General features: G+C 41.4%; 1 protein-coding gene across 3 annotated transcripts in view; it reads right to left on the reverse strand.

The window, feature by feature from the left end:
• Positions 1-802: 802 nt before the first annotated feature.
• CAMSAP1 (calmodulin regulated spectrin associated protein 1) overlaps positions 803-18,984 on the reverse strand; it is a 33,848-nt gene continuing 15,666 nt past the window's right edge. For 2 of the 3 annotated variants that reach the window (XM_048325477.1, XM_048325480.1), the window contains exons 3-19: positions 16,677-16,939; positions 16,328-16,489; positions 15,625-15,705; positions 14,650-14,682; positions 11,260-11,401; positions 10,152-10,291; positions 9,955-10,051; positions 9,358-9,535; positions 8,662-8,756; positions 8,218-8,302; positions 5,414-7,850; positions 4,586-4,722; positions 4,288-4,496; positions 4,100-4,202; positions 3,646-3,761; positions 3,267-3,385; positions 803-2,981 (exon numbers count right to left, since the gene is read on the reverse strand). In XM_048325477.1, coding sequence (XP_048181434.1) covers positions 2,679-2,981; positions 3,267-3,385; positions 3,646-3,761; positions 4,100-4,202; positions 4,288-4,496; positions 4,586-4,722; positions 5,414-7,850; positions 8,218-8,302; positions 8,662-8,756; positions 9,358-9,535; positions 9,955-10,051; positions 10,152-10,291; positions 11,260-11,401; positions 14,650-14,682; positions 15,625-15,705; positions 16,328-16,489; positions 16,677-16,939 — 4,700 coding nt within the window. In that variant the 3' untranslated portion in view covers positions 803-2,678. The remainder of the gene's footprint in view (positions 2,982-3,266; positions 3,386-3,645; positions 3,762-4,099; positions 4,203-4,287; positions 4,497-4,585; positions 4,723-5,413; positions 7,851-8,217; positions 8,303-8,661; positions 8,757-9,357; positions 9,536-9,954; positions 10,052-10,151; positions 10,292-11,259; positions 11,402-14,649; positions 14,683-15,624; positions 15,706-16,327; positions 16,490-16,676; positions 16,940-18,984) is intronic. The other variant, XM_048325478.1, reaches the window with a different exon arrangement.

The following is an 18,984-nucleotide window of genomic DNA, read 5'->3' on the forward strand; positions in this document are numbered from 1 at the left end:
TGCACATTATTGGATTTGTTAGTAAGAAACAGAAAGAGGTCACAGACAGAGCTCCCACTTTCTCCTCCTCCTCCCAGGAAGCACAGCCAGAGCCTCTGGGAGCAGCTGGGAGTGTTTTTACCCAGATCTGCTTGTTTGGACAGAGGGAACAACCCTGGCTCCAACTAATCCTGGAGGAAACCAACCCAAACCAGCAGCTTAAGCTGCAGGTTGCCAAATTGATTCCATTTACCTGCAGGCAGCCCCCAGCCATGGGATCAGAGCCCCTGGGACTGAGGGAACAGCTGATTCCCACACATTTCACTGATTTCAGGTGTCCATAAATTCCCATTTTCTAAGCAGTGATTTTTAGAGGTGACTAAAAAGGGTCCAGATCACCTTATGAGTGCTACACATCAGGATTTTCAGTCCTTGGGAGTGAAGGGTTAAGCATGAGGTCACTAAAAGCACAGGCAGAAATCCTCTGTATTCAGAATTCCATTAATTTAACCCACACCCCAATGCTGACTAGAAAATTACCAAAATTCTGTCACTGAGGGACTACACAGATCAAAGGAGCCCCAGCAGACAGATTCAAGAGTCTGATGAAATAAATCCTTAAACTATTTCCCAATTTTCTGAGAGCTTTTTGGTCCCATTCTTGCCCCCTGTAGTCAGGAGAAACAAGCTCTTGTCACAAAGTTACTGCAGCTCCTTGCAGGTGAAGCTTTACTCAAGAGAACAGCACATCTTTAAAGTGTATTAGTTCTTGGAGGGGATGAAGTGTCACACCAACAAAAGTACACATGAAATAAAAAGGAAATCAGTTAATGGGTTTTATTAAATTTCAGTGTTTCATAAAATAAATATGGTTTATAATATCAAACAGTGAGAAATAAAGCACAAGCATGAAAAGCATGGTAACAAAAGTTACACTCATGACGGTGTTTAACACTTAGCACTTTAGAAACCATAAAGCCTTTAATTATGTACAAGCAGCAAACTATCTAACATAATTTACAAAGTTGCAGCAGCCTAGTCAGGGAGTCCTGGGAGAGGAAAAACATGGAGAGACTGCACTGGAAGACCTTCACTTTGCTCTACGTACCCAGTACTTTATCCCATCCCCTAATTCCCCCTATGTACAAGAACTCTCTGTACCTTCCATCATCTCCAAGGGCAATAATTACACTGGAGTTCAGAGCTCAGTTCCTCTCGAGGATGGGGCAGGGCCTTCTGCACTCGAGAGACACAAATTCAAGTAACACTTCAAAGAAAAGTAAACATGTGCAAACCCAAGTCAGAACCTACAGGAGCTGCAGGTATTAAGTGTCAAACCCACGGAGCAGGAGCTCGTTAGCAGATTACATTAGAAAATAGCTACAGAAACCTACTCAGGAACCAGCTGGGGCCAAGAAGGAGACATGGGAGTGGTTAAAAATAAAATTAAAAAAAAAAAAAAAAAAGGAACTGCAAATATACCCTGTTACCACAGACAAAAATTTAATCTGCTGAAACACAAAGACTTTTAAGGTCATAACTCAAGATTTAATATTTCAACATGAAAAGAAATCCAAGCCATTCGACTTATTTGGGCTTTTGAAACAAATGCAAATGTCTCTGTTTAAAAATTGCTTTCAAATGAGAAAAACAAATCAATATATATTAATATATCACCCAAAATAAAAAACATAACACACTCTTCATTGTAGAGCATGCTGCTCATTCAGAATAAAGACAGGACAAAGAAAGTAGAATTACATTTCATGATGTAATAAAAACATTAAAATCTGTGATCATTAAGTGCACCATCATACAGGAGTAGCGTGCTCAGAGTGGAAATGTTCTATACCTACCAGCATCCACCTTTATTAAAGCAAACAAATCTTTAGGACACGACCTGAAACTGAAATCAGTAATCACTGGGCTCCATTCAGCTTGCCTTAAGTTTCAGTCAGGCACATTCCAGCTAGTAGCACCTGTTATGCCTCTTCATGATTGTATTCCAGAGATCTTTACGTTTGTGAACAACTTTTTTTTTTTTTAGAAAAAGACTGGCTTTTGCAATCCTTGCAATGCTTATCCTACACAGATCCTGCAAGTAAACTCTGTTCTGAGCAGCACAAGTTGGGGCTTTTTTCAGAAATCTGAGAGCTGGACTTATGTTGGCAGTAGATACAGTACAACAACTGGATGTATTCAACAGTTCCTCAAAAAGGTCTGAAAGGAAGATTTCCCTAAAGACTGCTTAAAAAAACCAAACCAAACCCAAAGCACTTCACCCCAGATCTGTTCAATCCTTCTACCCAAGTTCGGAGCTTGCCAACTTTTAAGAATGCCAGGAAAAAGGAGGGAATGAGGTGGAGAGGAAAGAGAATTAAATTATTCCCAATTTGTACCAATGAAAAGCTTCAAGTAAAAGGAAATCCACTTGTTCAAGATCTTGCTACATGCACAGTCCCTCGTCAGCTGAAAGCCACAGTAGTTAGCATTGGGTGTAACAGCAGATTGATCATTCATAAAAAACACTGGCAATGTTCCTTCATCCTCCAGAACTTGCATCCACGGTTCTCTGTTCCAAAGCTTCTTAAAAAACGTCTATGGTTCTGCACATTTCATACCAAACTGGAGGAAAATGGTAAACATGTCTTCTTTCAATGCAATCCCAGTGAGCCAACCTTCTCCCCAGGAGCTGGGTGTCATTTCCGAGTCTGGCTCTTCTTTGGCACCGCGGGTCGCTTGGCTTGCCACAAGTGGTTATGGATGGTGAGGGCATCCACGCTCACGGACATGGTTTTGGCCGGGATCACGTTAAACTGTTTTCTGTCCGAGCTGTACTTATAGAGTTTATCAATCATTTTCTTGGTGATGCTCTTTGGCCCTGTTCCAGTCAGCTTGTAGATCTCCTCCGTGTCGGGGTAGTAGCAGTAAAGTGCTCGGAACTGGCAGCCGGCGTCGCGGAACAAGATGATGTAGTGGTTGGCATCACATTTCTCCAGTTCCTGCAGCAAAAACAAACAGGTCCAGGGGTGGTTCACAGGGAGAATTGTGCCAAGCTTTAAGCTGAATAATTGGTTTTTTAACACTAGGTCAGTAATTACGATTCTCAGTCCTTTCATAAACCTCCAAGCAGAACTCTAAATACAGGATCGTGTTTTCCACGCGGGAAGCAAAAAATCCTCAGTACAGCCACATTTTAGGAAATGGAATTCACACATCAGTGAGATTATGAAATCAGCATTACAGAGCCATCTGATTGAGAGTGCATTAATGATTTTAATGTTTACCTCTAATATTGAATTCTTATGTGGTTCATTCACTTTTCCAGCAAGACAGCAGTGAGATATAGCATTGTGAATAATAGGCTTGTTGGATTTGCTGCTGGGTTCCTTAAATAATTTTGGACCTAAGGAAGATAAGTAAGTCACAATTATCTGCCTTACATTTATGAACATAAAGATTTTCATTCAAAGTGAAAAAAATAAAAAAACCCCCATTATTTTTCTAGAATGACTTACTTTTAGAGGTATTAAACAGAACAAAATACACCTGACAGCTTCTCAAAAATAACATCAAACACACCACAGGTTTTCCTGACCTGGTATCCATAATAAATGAATAAAACAAACGAAACAAAACCAAGCTAAACTAAAACAAAGCAGGCACCTGTGTATTCTGCCACTGAAGCAATAGAAGATGCTGTGGAAGCGTTCTCCCAGTCTCTCTCTGTGTTTCTGCTGGGATTTCTGCTCAGAATGGGCAAGGACTCCATTGATTCAACTCTGGGAGGGAAATAAATAAAAAATTATATGCCAAGATTTTGGGGTTTGGCCCCGTAATCTCACAGAAATGCTGCTGTCCCTGAATGGAACAGACTATTCTCCCTTATCCTCCCCAGAACAGTCAGATTCTCCTTGCTAGAAATTAAAGCAAAACTCTGACTCCTCTGGGAGAAAACAAAACAAAATCACATGTTTGTACAGAACACTGCAGTTGGCAGCCACGTAGACCAGATGAATTCAGCAATTCTCATTGTGCCAGTGAGGTGAAGCAAACAGCACTGGAGCCCAACACTATTTCATCCCCCAGCACAGAGAAACCCAAGGGAAGCTGGCTGTACCTCTGCGAGGGAGTGCCACCAGAGTGAACACTTTCAGGCTCAGTTGTTGCTGCTGAGGCCAAAGACAGACTGGAACCAGACTGAGCACTGCTCAAATTATCAGCTACGAAACAGGAGAGAAAATGTCAAGCACATTTGGTTACTGCAGATTGGCAGAGCAGTGAGAGCAAACAAATCCAGATTCTTACGTGTGGAAGAACACTTCGTCCCCGAATCACTGTAAGATTCCTCACGATGGACCGACTTTGGCCTGGGTTTTTTGGGCTTGGATTTGGGCTTCCCAAGCCCTTGCTCCTCCAAAATTTGCTGCTGTTTTTTCCTTAGATATTCCTGCTTGATGAGTTCTCGCCGAGCCTTCTCCTCTTCTTTCCGTATCCGATCCTCCTCAGCTTTGCGGCTGACAAGCGAACACAAGAACAGTGCATTCAGCACGGAACAACTTCCTCACCTTAAAATAAAGAGAAATTCTTTTCTGGGCATCATTACCGAGCTTCATCCCTTTTTTGTTCCACCTCAGCCTCCAGCTGCTGCTTCCGCAGCCGAGCCTCCTCAGCCTTGCGCTGCTGTTTCAGAAGGAACGCCGCGCGTTTTTTGGCCAGCTCATCTTCTGCCTTCTGTTCATCCTGCAACACCAAACGGATGGAGAGTGTTAAAGAATAGAGGATAATGTATTCAGGTGGACATCACAACACTGAAGAGGATTCCAGGAAAATTTGAAGAAAAATGATTACTTTTGGAAATCTTTACATTGGAGTGTAAATCAAAACTTCTTGTTGATCAAGAAAAAATTGTAACATAGTTTTTAGTGTTCCCTTAGGTCTGTGAGGAGAAAAAAAGGGGTTCATCTTACTCTGACTTGTTTTTAGGTATCTTTAATCATCACAAAACCTTCTAGGCCTGCCAAGTACAATGCAACTATGATGTGGGCCAGGATGGACACCACAAATAATCCCAGTGCAATGACAATCAGTCAAAATTAATCACACTACAAAAAAACCCCAAAATTAAATTCACCGAGATTGAGACAGCCTGGTTTGACCTTCTTGAAAGAGAAATGAAAAGAGAAAGTATCATCATGTCAGCACATTTGAGGTATTGACAAAAATCATTGCTAAGCACAAATTAAAGATACTAAATGTTCTGAGAGCAGTTCTTTCCCTTTTTTCCAAAAGCAATTGTTTTCCAATGCAGCTTTTTCATATCCAAATATTACAACCAATGAGTGCTGTGCTCCATCAGGAGACTGGGCAACACCAGGTCTAATGCTGGGTGAGTGTGTAACAGGAACCAAAGAGAGAAAGGTAACACATTTACCTTGAAGAAAAAACCCACACCAGACTTCTGATCACCTTCACTAATCATATCCGTGGAGCTATCCTGGTTTTCAAGCTCTCCCTCATCTGGAGCTTTTAAGTCAGACAAATCTACTTCAATGAGATTAGCCTTGCTTCTCAGGGGCTCATCCACTGGGACATTTTCTTTTCCTGAGCCATCGGAAGAATTCAACCCTGCTTCCTTGAAGCTGTTATTCACCTCTTTGCTCATTTCAGACAGAATATTTGCATCTTTGGAGGTGGAGAGAACGAGTGCCCTTTGATTGCTCTCATCATGAAGTCTATAGGTATCAAAGAAACACTTCTCTTGGGAACCACTTCCATGATCAGGGCTGCTTTCCAGTCCCATTTCTGTGGGTGTCTTTGCCAAGCTATTGGGTGGGAAAGGTCTTAAGTGTGGTAGGTTTTCTAGGCTGGGTGTTGGGGTTTTAACACGTGCTGAATTCTGCTGTCTGTCCTTAGGGACTTTCAGCTCCGATGGCCTTCCCGGTCGGGGAGTCCTTCCTTGGCCAAACCGCGGCGGTTTCCGCAGGCTGTTCATTCCAGTTGGAGACAGGGGCTCGACAAAATGAATCGAAGGTTTCACCTTTTGGTCCTGAGAGTTACTTCTGGTTCCTGGGGATGGCACTGTTGGAGATTTCATGAGCAGCTCCTGCTGCTGGGAAATCTTTAAGATGGCCTGCTGAAGGGTGCTGATTGTTTCATTCAGCTTTTCGATAGAAAGATCACATTCATTTATATCCGCTTCAGTCACGTTGTCTTCTAGGAGGGCAACAGAAATAATTTTACTTTTTTCCAAATCATGTATAGCAGCAGGGTCTTTTGGTTTGTGTTGGTCAGCAAAAGCAAGGCTTTCCTGCATTTTTACTTTTGCTACTTCTTGAGAATCATTCAGCATTTCTTCTCTCTCCTCCTCTTTCACAAGAAACTCCTCAGATTTGGAACCCAAAGAAACTTCATCTAAGTCTTCCCCATTGTGCCGAGAATATTCTTTTGCAAAATGTTCTGGTTTGATAGGTTGTGGACCATCAGGAGATTTCCCTTTTTTAACAACGTGCAGGAAAGCTGCCTTGCCCAATTTTAGTCTCTGCCTCGCTGATAGGGCTTCCATCTTCTTCTTCTGAGCCTCTATCGCCCTGCGTTTCTCTTCCAGCTGCATATGGAGCTGCACCAGCTCAGAAGCTAAAAGATTAACATTGTCTTTGTTCTGCCTGCTGGGGCTCTGCTCTCGCTTTTGTTTCCACGTGGTCAGCGGTGCTGGGCAGCTTTCTGACCCATCTGGGGTGGTTTTTTGGGAACTGCTCGTGCTGGACTTGGTCTCGTAGCTGTTGAGCCTCTGCAGCTTCCTCTCTGCAAAGCTGGTCATGCGAACGCTGCCGCTGGCCATGGACACGCTGCTCACCTGGGAAATGGTGCTCAGGCAGGGGCTGGAGCGGCCGCTGGCATCGTCCTTGTCCTCGTGTTCTTTCACCTTCATATCCTCCTGCAGCTTGGCAGATTCTTCCTCACCAATGTACTTCGCGACTATAGGATGGTCGTCTATGACTACCAAGTCCTGGTCAGCATCTTCCATGTCCAAGAGATCCGACTCCGAGTCCTGTCTCACCATAGCCCAGGTTGTATCCTGAACATGCAAGCTGAGACCTTTCCCATAACTCACATTGACTTTACTTGTTACCTCATCATCAGGTTTAGCAGCATGAAGAAAGAATCCTCCAGTGGATAGCTCCTGAGAGGAAGGATCTAAACTGCTACTAGCCAAAGGTCTGGAAGCTTCTAAACCTGCTTCCCCCAGGGCCACTGGATCTGCAGTACTGGGATCTGCAACTGGAGTGAAATCAGAGCTAGAAATGGGAGTGAAAGTCCTATTGAGGTCATGCTCACCATGACTGCTCGTTGCTTTCTTGCGGATCAAAGACAAGTGTCCTTCATTTAACCTCTTTGTTACAAAACTCCTCTGTTTCCCCTCCCCACACTCATCCTCTTTATTGATGACCTGCTTTTCCTTGGCTGGTTTCAGGACTGCAGGCATTAAAGGCTCCAGGTAAAAACTCTCGGGTTTGCTGTCCGAAGGGTCGCTGTTTGTTTTTGGAGACCACGCTGTGGCCGCTATGCTGGGCACCCTGGCTGCTGCATTCTGCACCTCAGGGTCACCACGGTTTGGCCTTTCTTCAGATCTGATGATTGCAATAAGCTCTTCATCTTCATCCTCCATTTCTACATTGTTCAGCAAGCTCTTCCCATTAGCTTTCACTGATGTAGGGTGGGGCTGATTTTTGGGGGTTACATTGACAACGTTGGAAGCAAGACTGTCCTTGCTGATGGATCTGGCCAGGCTAATGCTGTCACCAGAGCCAGGGTCCACATCAGTACTGGCAGAATGATGAAGAGCAAACGGTGTTGGCTGAGACAGAGGCCTAGAAGAGATAAGAAGAGTCTACTGACACTCAAGCACAACAAGGTGCAATTTGTTGAAATAAAGACCACGATACAGAAAGCTAAAATTGTTGTTTTATTTTAAAAATGCATCCTGTATCATAAGTGACCAGCAATACCAAGCAGCAACTTCTGACACTTCCATTTTCAACAGCACTTCCTGAAAATCTGACGCATTTTCAATTGCAAATCTAAAATCAGTCAGCTCTGAAAGTGCACATTAAGAGGAAACAAAATTAAGCGACTGTCAGTGCAGTTCTAGGGCAGTGATACCACATTACCACAATCAAATTTGTCACAGTATCATTTCCTCAAGCAATGCTGTAAAAAAATAAATGTCTCCCTTACCTGGGTTTCCTCTCTGGCCACGCCAGAACTGCCCCTCGTGGCTGCCCATCAACGCGGGTCAGAGAATTTGAACGGTGCCGATGGCCTGAAATGGTTTTCAAATTGGTAACAGTTTAGAAATGGTCTTTAAACCAGCACTTTTACCTCATTTAATAGCAAATCTAGAAACAGAACCAACTCCTTCCCCAACAGATGGCAGCAGAAAACAGATTTGCTGCAGCTGCCACTGGAGAGACACAGTCAAAGCCTGAAAAAAATTAAAATCCACTAAGTTTCTTAAAAGATCTTTAAGATTCATTCAAACTCAACATGCTCACCCACTTGTGTTACTGCAGTTTAATACAATTTTAAATTATTTCTAGAAATGAACTTATATTTCAATTCTTTATTCTGTTAACATTGACAGTCATTGCCTGCTGGAAGGCAAATTCAAGGCAAACTCACCAGGGCTGTCTTCTCCCTGTAAAGATTTTTGTTGCTTTTGCCTCAAAGGGAGCAGTGGATGGGAAGGGCTGAAGGCAGGGCTTCCTCCTTTGCCACTAATTCAGAAAAGCAAAAAATCATTACTACAAAGAATTTTTTTCTATAATCAGAAAAAACATCGAATTGTGAAGTTACACTGGTGAGTCACCCTCATCTTCTTTCAAACATAATATCATTAATTTTTAAGAAGATCCTTAAAGAGAAGTTTTTCACATGTAACAATACAAAAGCAAACCTATTACCTGGAATTCAACTAATTTTCGAAACACAGCAGATCTAAGATGTTGCTTATGTAAATAGTAAATTCAAAGGCTGAAATAACTTATTTCACCATGAAATTTATGTCAGCTGAAAACCCTTGTCATTAACCTTCCTGCACATCAGATCACTTTTAAGTTTGTTTTCACAGAATCCCAGAATGGTTTGGGTTGGAAGGGATCTTAAAGACCATCCAGTTCCAGTCCCTGCCATGGACAGGGACACCTTCCACAAGACCAGGTTGCTCCAAGCAAGTCCCTGTCCAGCTCTCTTGGAGCCCCTTTAGGTACTCTAAGGTCTTGCAGTTGCAGCAAAATGACAACATCGAGCAGCACAAATTCCCAGGTTATCCAAACACAGGCATAAACTGAAGGAGGAACAATATGAAGACTGACTTACAGGTAGTCAGGCTCCTCAGGGTGCAGGTAGTACCTACTGCAGGCTTCAGGAGCTGGCTGGGCTGGGGGCTGCAGCTCTGCTGGGCTGGGGCTGGCAGGAGTGGCCAGGAAACTGCGCTTGGTGGCGTTGGAAATGGGGACAGGGGGCCGGCTGCTCTTCTGCTGCATCACTGCCTTGACTGGGCACAAAGGGACAGCATTAACACAACTCACACTGGCCAGGGAAAGGGCAGAACAGAGCAGGAAGCTGTCAGATTGCAGAGGAAACTGTGACACGACACTGCAGTGAAACCTGAAGTACTGGTCTTAATTTAAAATATGTATCTTCTGGTGAGCTTAATGAAAGTTATAAATTAATGATTAATTAGTGGGTTTAGGAGGAAATTACCTGTTCAAAAATTACCCATTCAAATAATTAGAATTCAAGTGGATCTAGGACTAATTTTCCTTCTACTTTACTGCTTCCAAAGATCCCCAGCAAGAATAAACTTTGGGTAGAAACAAAGCTTCCAAGGAAACACCACTGGGCAATAGTTTCACTGCAATGTAAACATTTTTTAAAACACATGCTGTCAGCTATCCATGGTTACAAACTTACCATCCTTTATTTCCTGGATATCTCTTGGTTGTACGAAGTCTGGTTTGACATTCTCAAACCACCAAAAGAGTTCTGCAATGAACACCATGACATTAGGCTGAAACAGAAAGAAAAGGAAAATTACACCTCACACTAACAAAACACTCGTGATTCACCCACTTTTTACTGAAAAATACATCCTCTGTTATGTTTCTTACCTTTAAAACCAAAGGAGCATACAGCATGTCCTCCAAGGTGAGGTAAAAGCATTTGTTTAGGTACTCATTTGAGAATTCTCTCAAAAGCTGAATGTTATAGAGGCTGTCTGCAATTGATGTCACTTCCTTCAAACAGATATCTGGGGAGGGGAGAGGGATGAGTAAGTTATGGCACTGTCCCAAGGGATCACCCTTCCACCCCCACCTCACAGAAACACTGAGTACAGGAACTCCACAGACTCTACACCAGCACTGGATATTTACTGGCTACCAGTGACATTTCTCTACCTGCTCAATACCAGAGGGGACAGGAAAAGCAGGAAGGAAACCACAGAGAACAGTATCAATTCTGCATTCATTTTCTGAATCCACAGGGGATTCTGTCTATCACAGCCACAGAAAAGGTAAACAGGCTACAGAGAACATACATAATGACAAAATACAAAAGCAATTAAAACCAGACATCTTGATTTGCATATAATAAAAGGTTACTCCTAGGATTCACAGTGCTGGTTCCTTCTGAAAACACTGAGGAGCTCTGCAAGGTACAACATATCTGAGAATTTAAAAACCAATACAAAATGCTGATTTGCAGAAATTAATGCAACAAGGACATTGATTTATTAAGAAAAACATTTTCTGGGAAAGAGAACTCATGTTTTTCAACGCTCAAGAGTGACAGTTTCTGCAGATTAAGAGAAACTATTTTAAACTCTAGATTTTAAAATGCCAAGATATGTACTCCTAAAGAAAAACATGAGAATTATCAGCTAACAGTGGTGGACATGTACTCCTCTTTTATGGTATTGAAACCAAGCTCAGTTACTTCAGCAAAGAAAGCCACATCAGCTAAAGCTGGAAAAGAAAGGATTCTTTTGTAGCTCATAATACACAGAGCACAGTCATCTAAATACAGTAAGTAAAAAAAAAAAGATGGAAGAGAGATTATTTTTTAAATGCAGATTCCATAGGTGACCTGCCTCCAACTTGCCATAGTCCACCACCTATTAGATGTGCTGCATTTTTAATTTTTAATGTATTTCTAGTTCAGCTTTCAAAGCCTGAAGCCTTTAATTCCTTTTTTCCCCTCAAAACCTTTATTACATACCATCCAGTTTCATTTGCTCTGGACAATAATAGTGAATCACAGCTAGAAGAGCAGCACCATCACTACCATCCTTCATCAGATCTTCCAGCACAGGGAAGTAGGGTAACTGCCTGCTGGAGAGGTGGTCTCTTCTGTAACGCACCTACCGAGAGAAAACAAGGGTTCACACGATGCTAAAGAGGCAAAAAAGACCCAAAAAAAGGCAAAGAAAAAGGAATCTGTGTTAAGCATTGAAAACTCTTTTCGGTGGATCCTCTCTGGCATTCTGCCCCCAGTCAAAACCAGACAAACTTGTGCTTTTCTCCTTGTAGAAGCCAATTCTGAAGGAAGTGATGTTTCCTGTTTAATCCTAGAATGGTTTGGGTTGGAAGGGACCTTAAAGATCATCTAACCCAACCCCCTGCCATGGCCAGGGAACCTTCCACTAGAGCAGGTTGCTCATCTGCCATTCAGTCTCCTCATGCCCAGGAGCAATCTGTGCTGCTGGATTCCTCACTTTGTTCACACATTTTAACTTATTATAATCAATTTAACTCAAAATCCTTCCAAACAGATGCAGCAATGCAGCAGATCCAAAGAAAGAGACATGGATAACTACATGAAAACATTTAAAGCTTGGGAAAAACAAAACACAGCAAAAATAATTCTGATGAGCTGCTGATCTCTCATACTTTACCCACATCCACAGATTTGCTGTCGTGTCCACAGACAGCAAAGTCCTCTCAGAGAGAACCAGAACATGGCACATCTGGCCAGCCAGTGTGCAATACAAGTATTGTGCAAAAATAAAAAAACATGGCCTTTTCCATAATAGTCAGAGAGGAGGAGGCCTTGACATCCCCAGCAAAACTCTCCTTGATTTACTACAGATCAAAATCAAACTCTGGTGCAAACCACCCTGCAGCCCTCAGGGAATTTGGAGCTGCCAAAGCCAGTCAGCTGAAGAACAAATCTTGGCATTGCTACTTGCAAGTTTTGCAAGTTCCAGGGTTGCTGTTTTCTGAGCATCCGCACGCTACTGCACTGGGCGGCCGTGTCTAAACTGAGCAGCAAAGCGGGTGGGAAAGCAAAAGCAAAATGCACTGCAGGGCCTGGCAGAGACACCTGGCAGTGCTGGAAAAACATCCCTTGGACACTTCAGGGCACTGATATCACTGGCATTTAACAGAACCTCTCATCTGCTGTGCAGACACACCAGTCACATATTGAATCATCAGAGGAAAGCTGGGTTTTACCAATGGCATCCTACACTTCCCAAGCCAGCCTGGGAAAGCTCTACACACACACACACACACACACTCCTAGGTGTCAATTCAGGATGGCACAGGCTGTGAAAAAATCTGTTCTGAGCAATGAACATCGCTTGGAGCAATGAGAACCAGTTTCTTTTCTTTGTTTTGCACATGTTATGCTAAGTTTCCCAAGGAACTCAAAGCTATCTCTGCATGCTAATGCTATTTTTCCTGTCCTTTTACCAGGTGCAAATTGGGTTTTTCCCCAGCCTGGAGCACTCCACAAAGATGTAATGGAATGGGAATCATACTGTACCACACGAGCATATTCCACTGGTTCCAGCATGCAGTGCGATAGGGCATGCATCAGATCAGGCTTACACAAAAAGAAATAGTGAGATATAGGATGGTGATTATTCAAACAAGAAACAAATCAAAGGCATCAGCAACATCCATTATGCACTGGAAATGTGCTCATTAAGTCTGGTAAGAGAAGTGTGCATAACAAGGTGAACTGGTTAGCTTGAAAGGGTCAGCATTTATCCACTTAAAGTAAGCATATTAAAAAAAAAACCACTTTCTGAAATTCTTTTTAAACTTTTAATTCCTCCTGTAGTTGAAGTAGATACAAATATTTCTTTTCCAATAGGCTTAAACGGAATTTAAGCCAACAACAGTCAATATCAAGAACTAAAATGTGTAAAAATTCCTTGTTTCTTCTGGCTTTAGTGAAAAACCCCACAAATTTATCAAAGAGGGGTTTTATGGACTTAATTTAAATCCTTATTTTTCGCTCAAATATTATTCTCTGAACCATTCAGTCTTTTATACTGAAAATTCTGAATTCTTCCTTCTTTTCTAAGCTGAGTGTTGTGGTTTGTAACCCTCCTGCCCATGCATACAATGAATGATATCTGTATGCAATAATTGCAGAAATGGTGCTACTGAAATAGAGATAATTCTGTATTGAAAAAAAAACCCCAACCAACCAAAAATCACAAAATAAAAAAGCACAGAATTGACAGAATCTGACAACAACTTTGGAGACTGCAAAATCTGTCAGTAAGCCACTAAAATCTAGGTGGGCTAGAAGTGAGACAACCTTTGTTTACTACTTCCTTTAATTTCAGATATTTAAAGTTTTTACTGCAGCCTACAGATTTGGTTCAAACAAACAAAGGATTAGGAGGCTGCAGTGGGCCTGAGCTCTCTGTGGGAAGGCAGAGTGATCATGGGGAAACTGCCTGATCACACCTGCCTTTTCCAAGTGCTCTGCCCTTTGGAATTAACAACTGAGACACAGCTCATCTTCCCAGAGAGAAAATGAGTAACACCAGCTCCTGCAAGGGCAGGAGAAAGGGTATCAAAGCTAAGGAACGCAAAGGAACAAAGGAAAGGCTCTGCCAGTTGAAATATACCCAGAAAAGTCAGACAAAAAAAAAAAAAAGCAGGATTCCGTACTAGAAGCACAACTTTGTTGGATTTTTTAACATATAGTGGAATTGCTATTCCAATTTCACAGTTCAGCACAAAGCAGAAGCAGCATTTTGTTCCAATGTGTGAACTGTCTTCCCTCCCACTGCGCCAGCTCAGGCTCCTTAACTGAGCACGCAATCCCAGCAACTGTCCCACCGGATCCAAACCGGCCTGGCAAATCTCCTACCCCACCTCAGTGAACAGCAGTGCTCTGGCTCTGACAGATTTACAAATCTGCACCAGAGCAGGTGCAGGAGCAGTGTAAGAGCATTATTTAAGCACAAACATCTGAGTATCTTAACTATGGATTCCAAGATTAGGCAGCCATTTAAGCCGCCCAGCTTTTCTCTCACCTCAGCGCTGTGATCAGTTCCTACTGACAACAAAACCCAGCAAATGCAACCATTTCAACTGGTAATTTTCTATTTTTTTTTTGCTGCTACTCCACCTCCCTCACTCCTGCAGTGTGGAAGCAATTTTGAGATGCTGCAAAGTGAGTATGCTGTATGCTGTACAGTATGCAAAAAGCGTGTCATGAAAACAAAGCCTGATGACCCAAAAGCTCACACAGGTGTTTTTCAAAGAGCAGCTGAGAAGCATTGGAATGGAAGCAAACACTCTGAGGAAGTTTAAAAAGCCATGATTTTGTGGATGACAACTGGTGTAAAAGTAGTTCACTTACAGGTACTAATTTCCAATACCATTTGGAAGGAGACTGCTCAGGAAGCAAGGAAAGGAACGTAGGAACAGGAAAGGAACATCAGCAATGCAAGTTAAAAAGCAGTAATACTTAAATGCACTTCAGCAATAAACACTTTCATATTTTAGAGGGCTTGTAGCCTAGAAATTTAGATTTGAAGATACTAAAATAAGACCCAAAAGCCAATAGGGTCAAATAGTTCAAGGGATCCTTTAGACCACACATCAGCTTGTAAATTAAACAGCTCATTTTTGCTGAAGGTTACTATTATCCATAAAAGGCACATAAAAAACCACTGCCACTAACATGAAAATTAAACAACTGTGCCTTATTCATATGTCACACTTTGAGCCCCTTGCCCACCAATGCCAATTTGAGGAAAGAATATGTTATTTATAATTTATCTTAAAGTTTTTTTTCAGAAAGACCTATGTGACATTCTCCAGAAATGAAAGTGTGCTATATTTTGCAATATTAGTGCATTGTGATATAATTTCAAGGGAAAAAGCTGGAAAAAAACTACAAACACACACATAAAACATTTGAATGCCAAGAGAATCCTTTACTGGACAGAACATGAATAAATCCCTAAACACACATTGGACAAATAACCCATGCAAAAAGAATATGCCCCAGGAGCTTTCAAAATATATAACATATATTTTGTGCTGTGAAAGCTGAGCCATATTTACCCACATACAGTTGATACAGGTTATTTTAAGTTGAAACAAGTTGTTTTCATCCTACTGAAACGTAAAGCCAGAAGATACCAGTGGGCTTCAAAGGCAAGGAAGGGCACTGATGACAGAGACAAAACAAACTGCATGCAGAAAATCTCAGTTTTGAGGATTGGAGCCCTCACATTTCTCTGACAAAGAAAATACTGATATTTAAATCCATTAATCATCCACACACAATATCACAGCAATATCACAACTGAAGACAAATTTGTTTTACCTTCTGATGCCCTGGGCTTTCCATTAGTTGTTGTTTTAATTTAATCTCTTTCTCTGTTATCTCTCTCATTTTAAGGTTCACCTAAAAGGACATAGCATAGAAAATGAATTAAAATACACCTAGATATGTTTCCACAAGTGTTCTTCTTCCTCCTGTTACTTAGTGGTCAATTCATGCTACAAACATAAGAAGTTGACAGAAAAACATGGTACAGCAGTTTTCTAGACCAACTCTCTATTAGCAGTAGCTGTAATCACAACTAGGGAATCCTGGGTTTGCAAGGACACATTCTCTTTGGAATGGGACTCTTGGCACTCAAAAGAATTACAGTAACTTAACTGCTGCCCTTGGAAAAGTTTCAGTTTTTCTGTTAAATGTTCTAGCCAGCCACAGTTAAGTCCATCCTGTTATTTAACATGGAACAGTGCTTCACCTAAAAAAAACCCCACCAACCAAAAAAACACCTCAAAGTAACTTGTCTGAAAATAAAGAATCCAATTTTTACAGTTTTTCCTAACTTAATTCCTGATTACTTTCCTTCTTTCAAAATTTACCAGCTTTATTCATGCCTGAGAAAAACAAGTTGCAAAAGTAGAGATGATAGAAATGCACAAGTAAGAAGGAAGATACTCATCTGAACCTTTTTAAAAATCTGAGAAGTGACAAGAAAAGACAGGCATGCTTTTCCCCAAATAAGTTTTACCTTGTTAATCCAGAAAACCATGGCATCCTCCAAATCATAGGGCAGTTCTTTTGAGGCACTGAACGTAGAGAAACGCTTGACACTGGCAACCACCTTTTCAATGCTGATCATTTCTACAGTGTAGGCCATCATAAGAGCATCAATCATTGCCATATGAGAACTCTGAAAGAAGAAAACAAAGAGTATTGGAAAATAAAATCCCTTTTAAAAAATGGTATGTTCTAACTGTATTTAAAATAAAACATTCCTAAGGTTAGCGACCTAGAAATTAAGAGCTCTTCACTCCATTTACTATTTTGAATAGTGTTAAATAAAAAGAAGATGATTAGGTGGATTTAATTAAGCTAACCATTTTGATTGGTGCAGAGCCCAGATCAGATTCAGACACAGGTGTATCATCGCTCTCCATGACGTAAATCCCCTTCCGAGACAGCGCCTGGATCACGGACTGGTGTCCCTGCAGAGCAGCCACCTGATCCCCCTTGAGGATGAGGCTGCAGACCCGGCAGTAGAGCTCGCTGGAGAGCAGCAGTTTGATCACAGGGGGTTTGATGTGCTCCTGCTCGTACTGATCGATGTAGAACGGGTCCTTCAGCTCCTCCGGGACGTTGTCTGAAACAGCGGAGACAACATCAGCACGTGGCACCACTCATCACCCAAAGTGATCGGTGAATATTAGTGGTAGTGACATTTTATTTGGGATTATCAACTGTTTAGATCACAGGTTAAAATGGGTGTCAGATGGGCAAGGTTTAGCCTTATCTTCAAAGCAAAATCCCAAAGCATCCGTGCACAGCAACTGGACAAGTGCAAGGGAGGGTCACCAAGAGGGGCTGGCCAGTCTCAAATCTAATCCACCAAGTTTTTGATGAATTTTGGCAATTCAGAATGAAAAGACCAAAATATCTGACTAAAACCTTGAACATTTTACAAACCAACCAGTGAGCTGATTATCTATTTTTTTTGTCAAGAGCATTGAAACAAACTGTTGCAGCTTTCAATCCTTAAATAATTCAAGCCTAGGAAGCAAAACCACTCCACTTGGATTAAGCAAGAACAAAACCCAAGTCTAAAAATGAATTTCTTTTGCCTTGGCCCAATTTCCACAAGTTGTGTTAGGATTTTATCAGACTGAGTCTAGACCCTGAGTGTAGTAATTCAGAAGAAGTTAAAATTAGCAACACAGAAGGCCTCACCCTTGCACACCACCAGCCATAAACACATTTTTACTGCTCCCCAGCACAGCTCCGAGCTGGCAGGAGAGAAAGGCACTAACAACAACTAACATTCCAATCACTCTAAATATGTCCAAGACATCTCAAATCTTGCTCTATATCCCAAAATAAATACTTCTCCTCATATTGGGTAATCAGCGTGGAAGCTATTGATCTTTATAACAACCGAGCAGGAATAATGAGAGTCTGCAACTCCAAGAAAAATATTTTCTAGCCTCAAGTGTATTGTCTTAATAGAAGCCTGACATTTCCTAAATTTCAAACATAAAATTCTATCTAATGCTATCCAGTCACTCTGAATATCTTTCCCCAAAGTCACTTAAACAGTTCATTTTAAATATACACATCTACACTTAAAAGAATTATTAATTTGGCAGCATATTTACTTTTCATTCAGCTCATTTCCAGAATAATTAAATTTTCCCATTCCAAGAAACTGCTACCCATATCTTTGACTGCAAAATAAGCCACACAATATTTGTATACTGCAGAGCACTTGATGTTCATAAAGAAGAGGAATGGAGACAGAGTGTTATTGCCACAAGTACATCTCACTTAGATAAAAATATGTAGCAAACCACTGCTGTCTAACAGCCCTAACAGCTCCTGTTAGTCAGACAGTGCTGGACCTATTTTTCAAAATGTGAAGCTTTCTGAAGTTTATTAAAATTAAGATAATTATTTTTCCTTTCTGTGACATTGAATGTGACTTTTTACTGAAGATGGTTGGAAGGGACACAATAAAACCCACTGGCACTACCTAAGTAGCATTTGTTAACATGGGTGTCCATTTTTAGTGAAATACATAATAAATTCAGATTTTTTAAATCTTCTTAACATTAGTCAACCTGACCTAAAATCAAAGGCTGTTGAAAGCTCATTCCATTTAATGGCCATTTCCATTTCTAGATAGAGAACTCAAGCTTCCATTTCTAAAGACTGAGGAAAGATCCAAAAATCCAAATGCAAAGCAGCTCGTATAATTCAACATTTTAGTTCATTACAAGCAGCTACACCAAAGACACATTGCTTTGTACTAAAATTATTTGTGAAAGGAAATAATACAAGCTCATAAAAGATCCATGAGGTTGTACATCTCTGGCAGAGCATTAGCACCACTCCAAGTTTTAAAGGCTTTTTGTAAAACAACAACAAGAAAAATGCAAATTCCAAATGCCTGAAATCTGAAGCACTTGGATGAGGGGTTTAGTACCAACACCTGCTCTCCACCAGCTCCCAGGCCCTGATGGGAAAACTGAGGTTACTGCCTGGAACTGGGCTGGAAGGGGTGGACAAAGAGCCTTGAAATCCCTCCAAGACATCTCCTGCCCCACAGTCCTTGCACAGGCTGGGTTTTCCTCGGGATTTTCCCTTCTCCACAAGGTAGAGAGACTGTGATTATTTTATAGACTGCAACCACAG

Source organism: Corvus hawaiiensis, chromosome 21 (genome assembly GCF_020740725.1).
Source record: "Corvus hawaiiensis isolate bCorHaw1 chromosome 21, bCorHaw1.pri.cur, whole genome shotgun sequence".
In the NCBI taxonomy this organism is placed as follows: domain Eukaryota; kingdom Metazoa; phylum Chordata; class Aves; order Passeriformes; family Corvidae; genus Corvus; species Corvus hawaiiensis.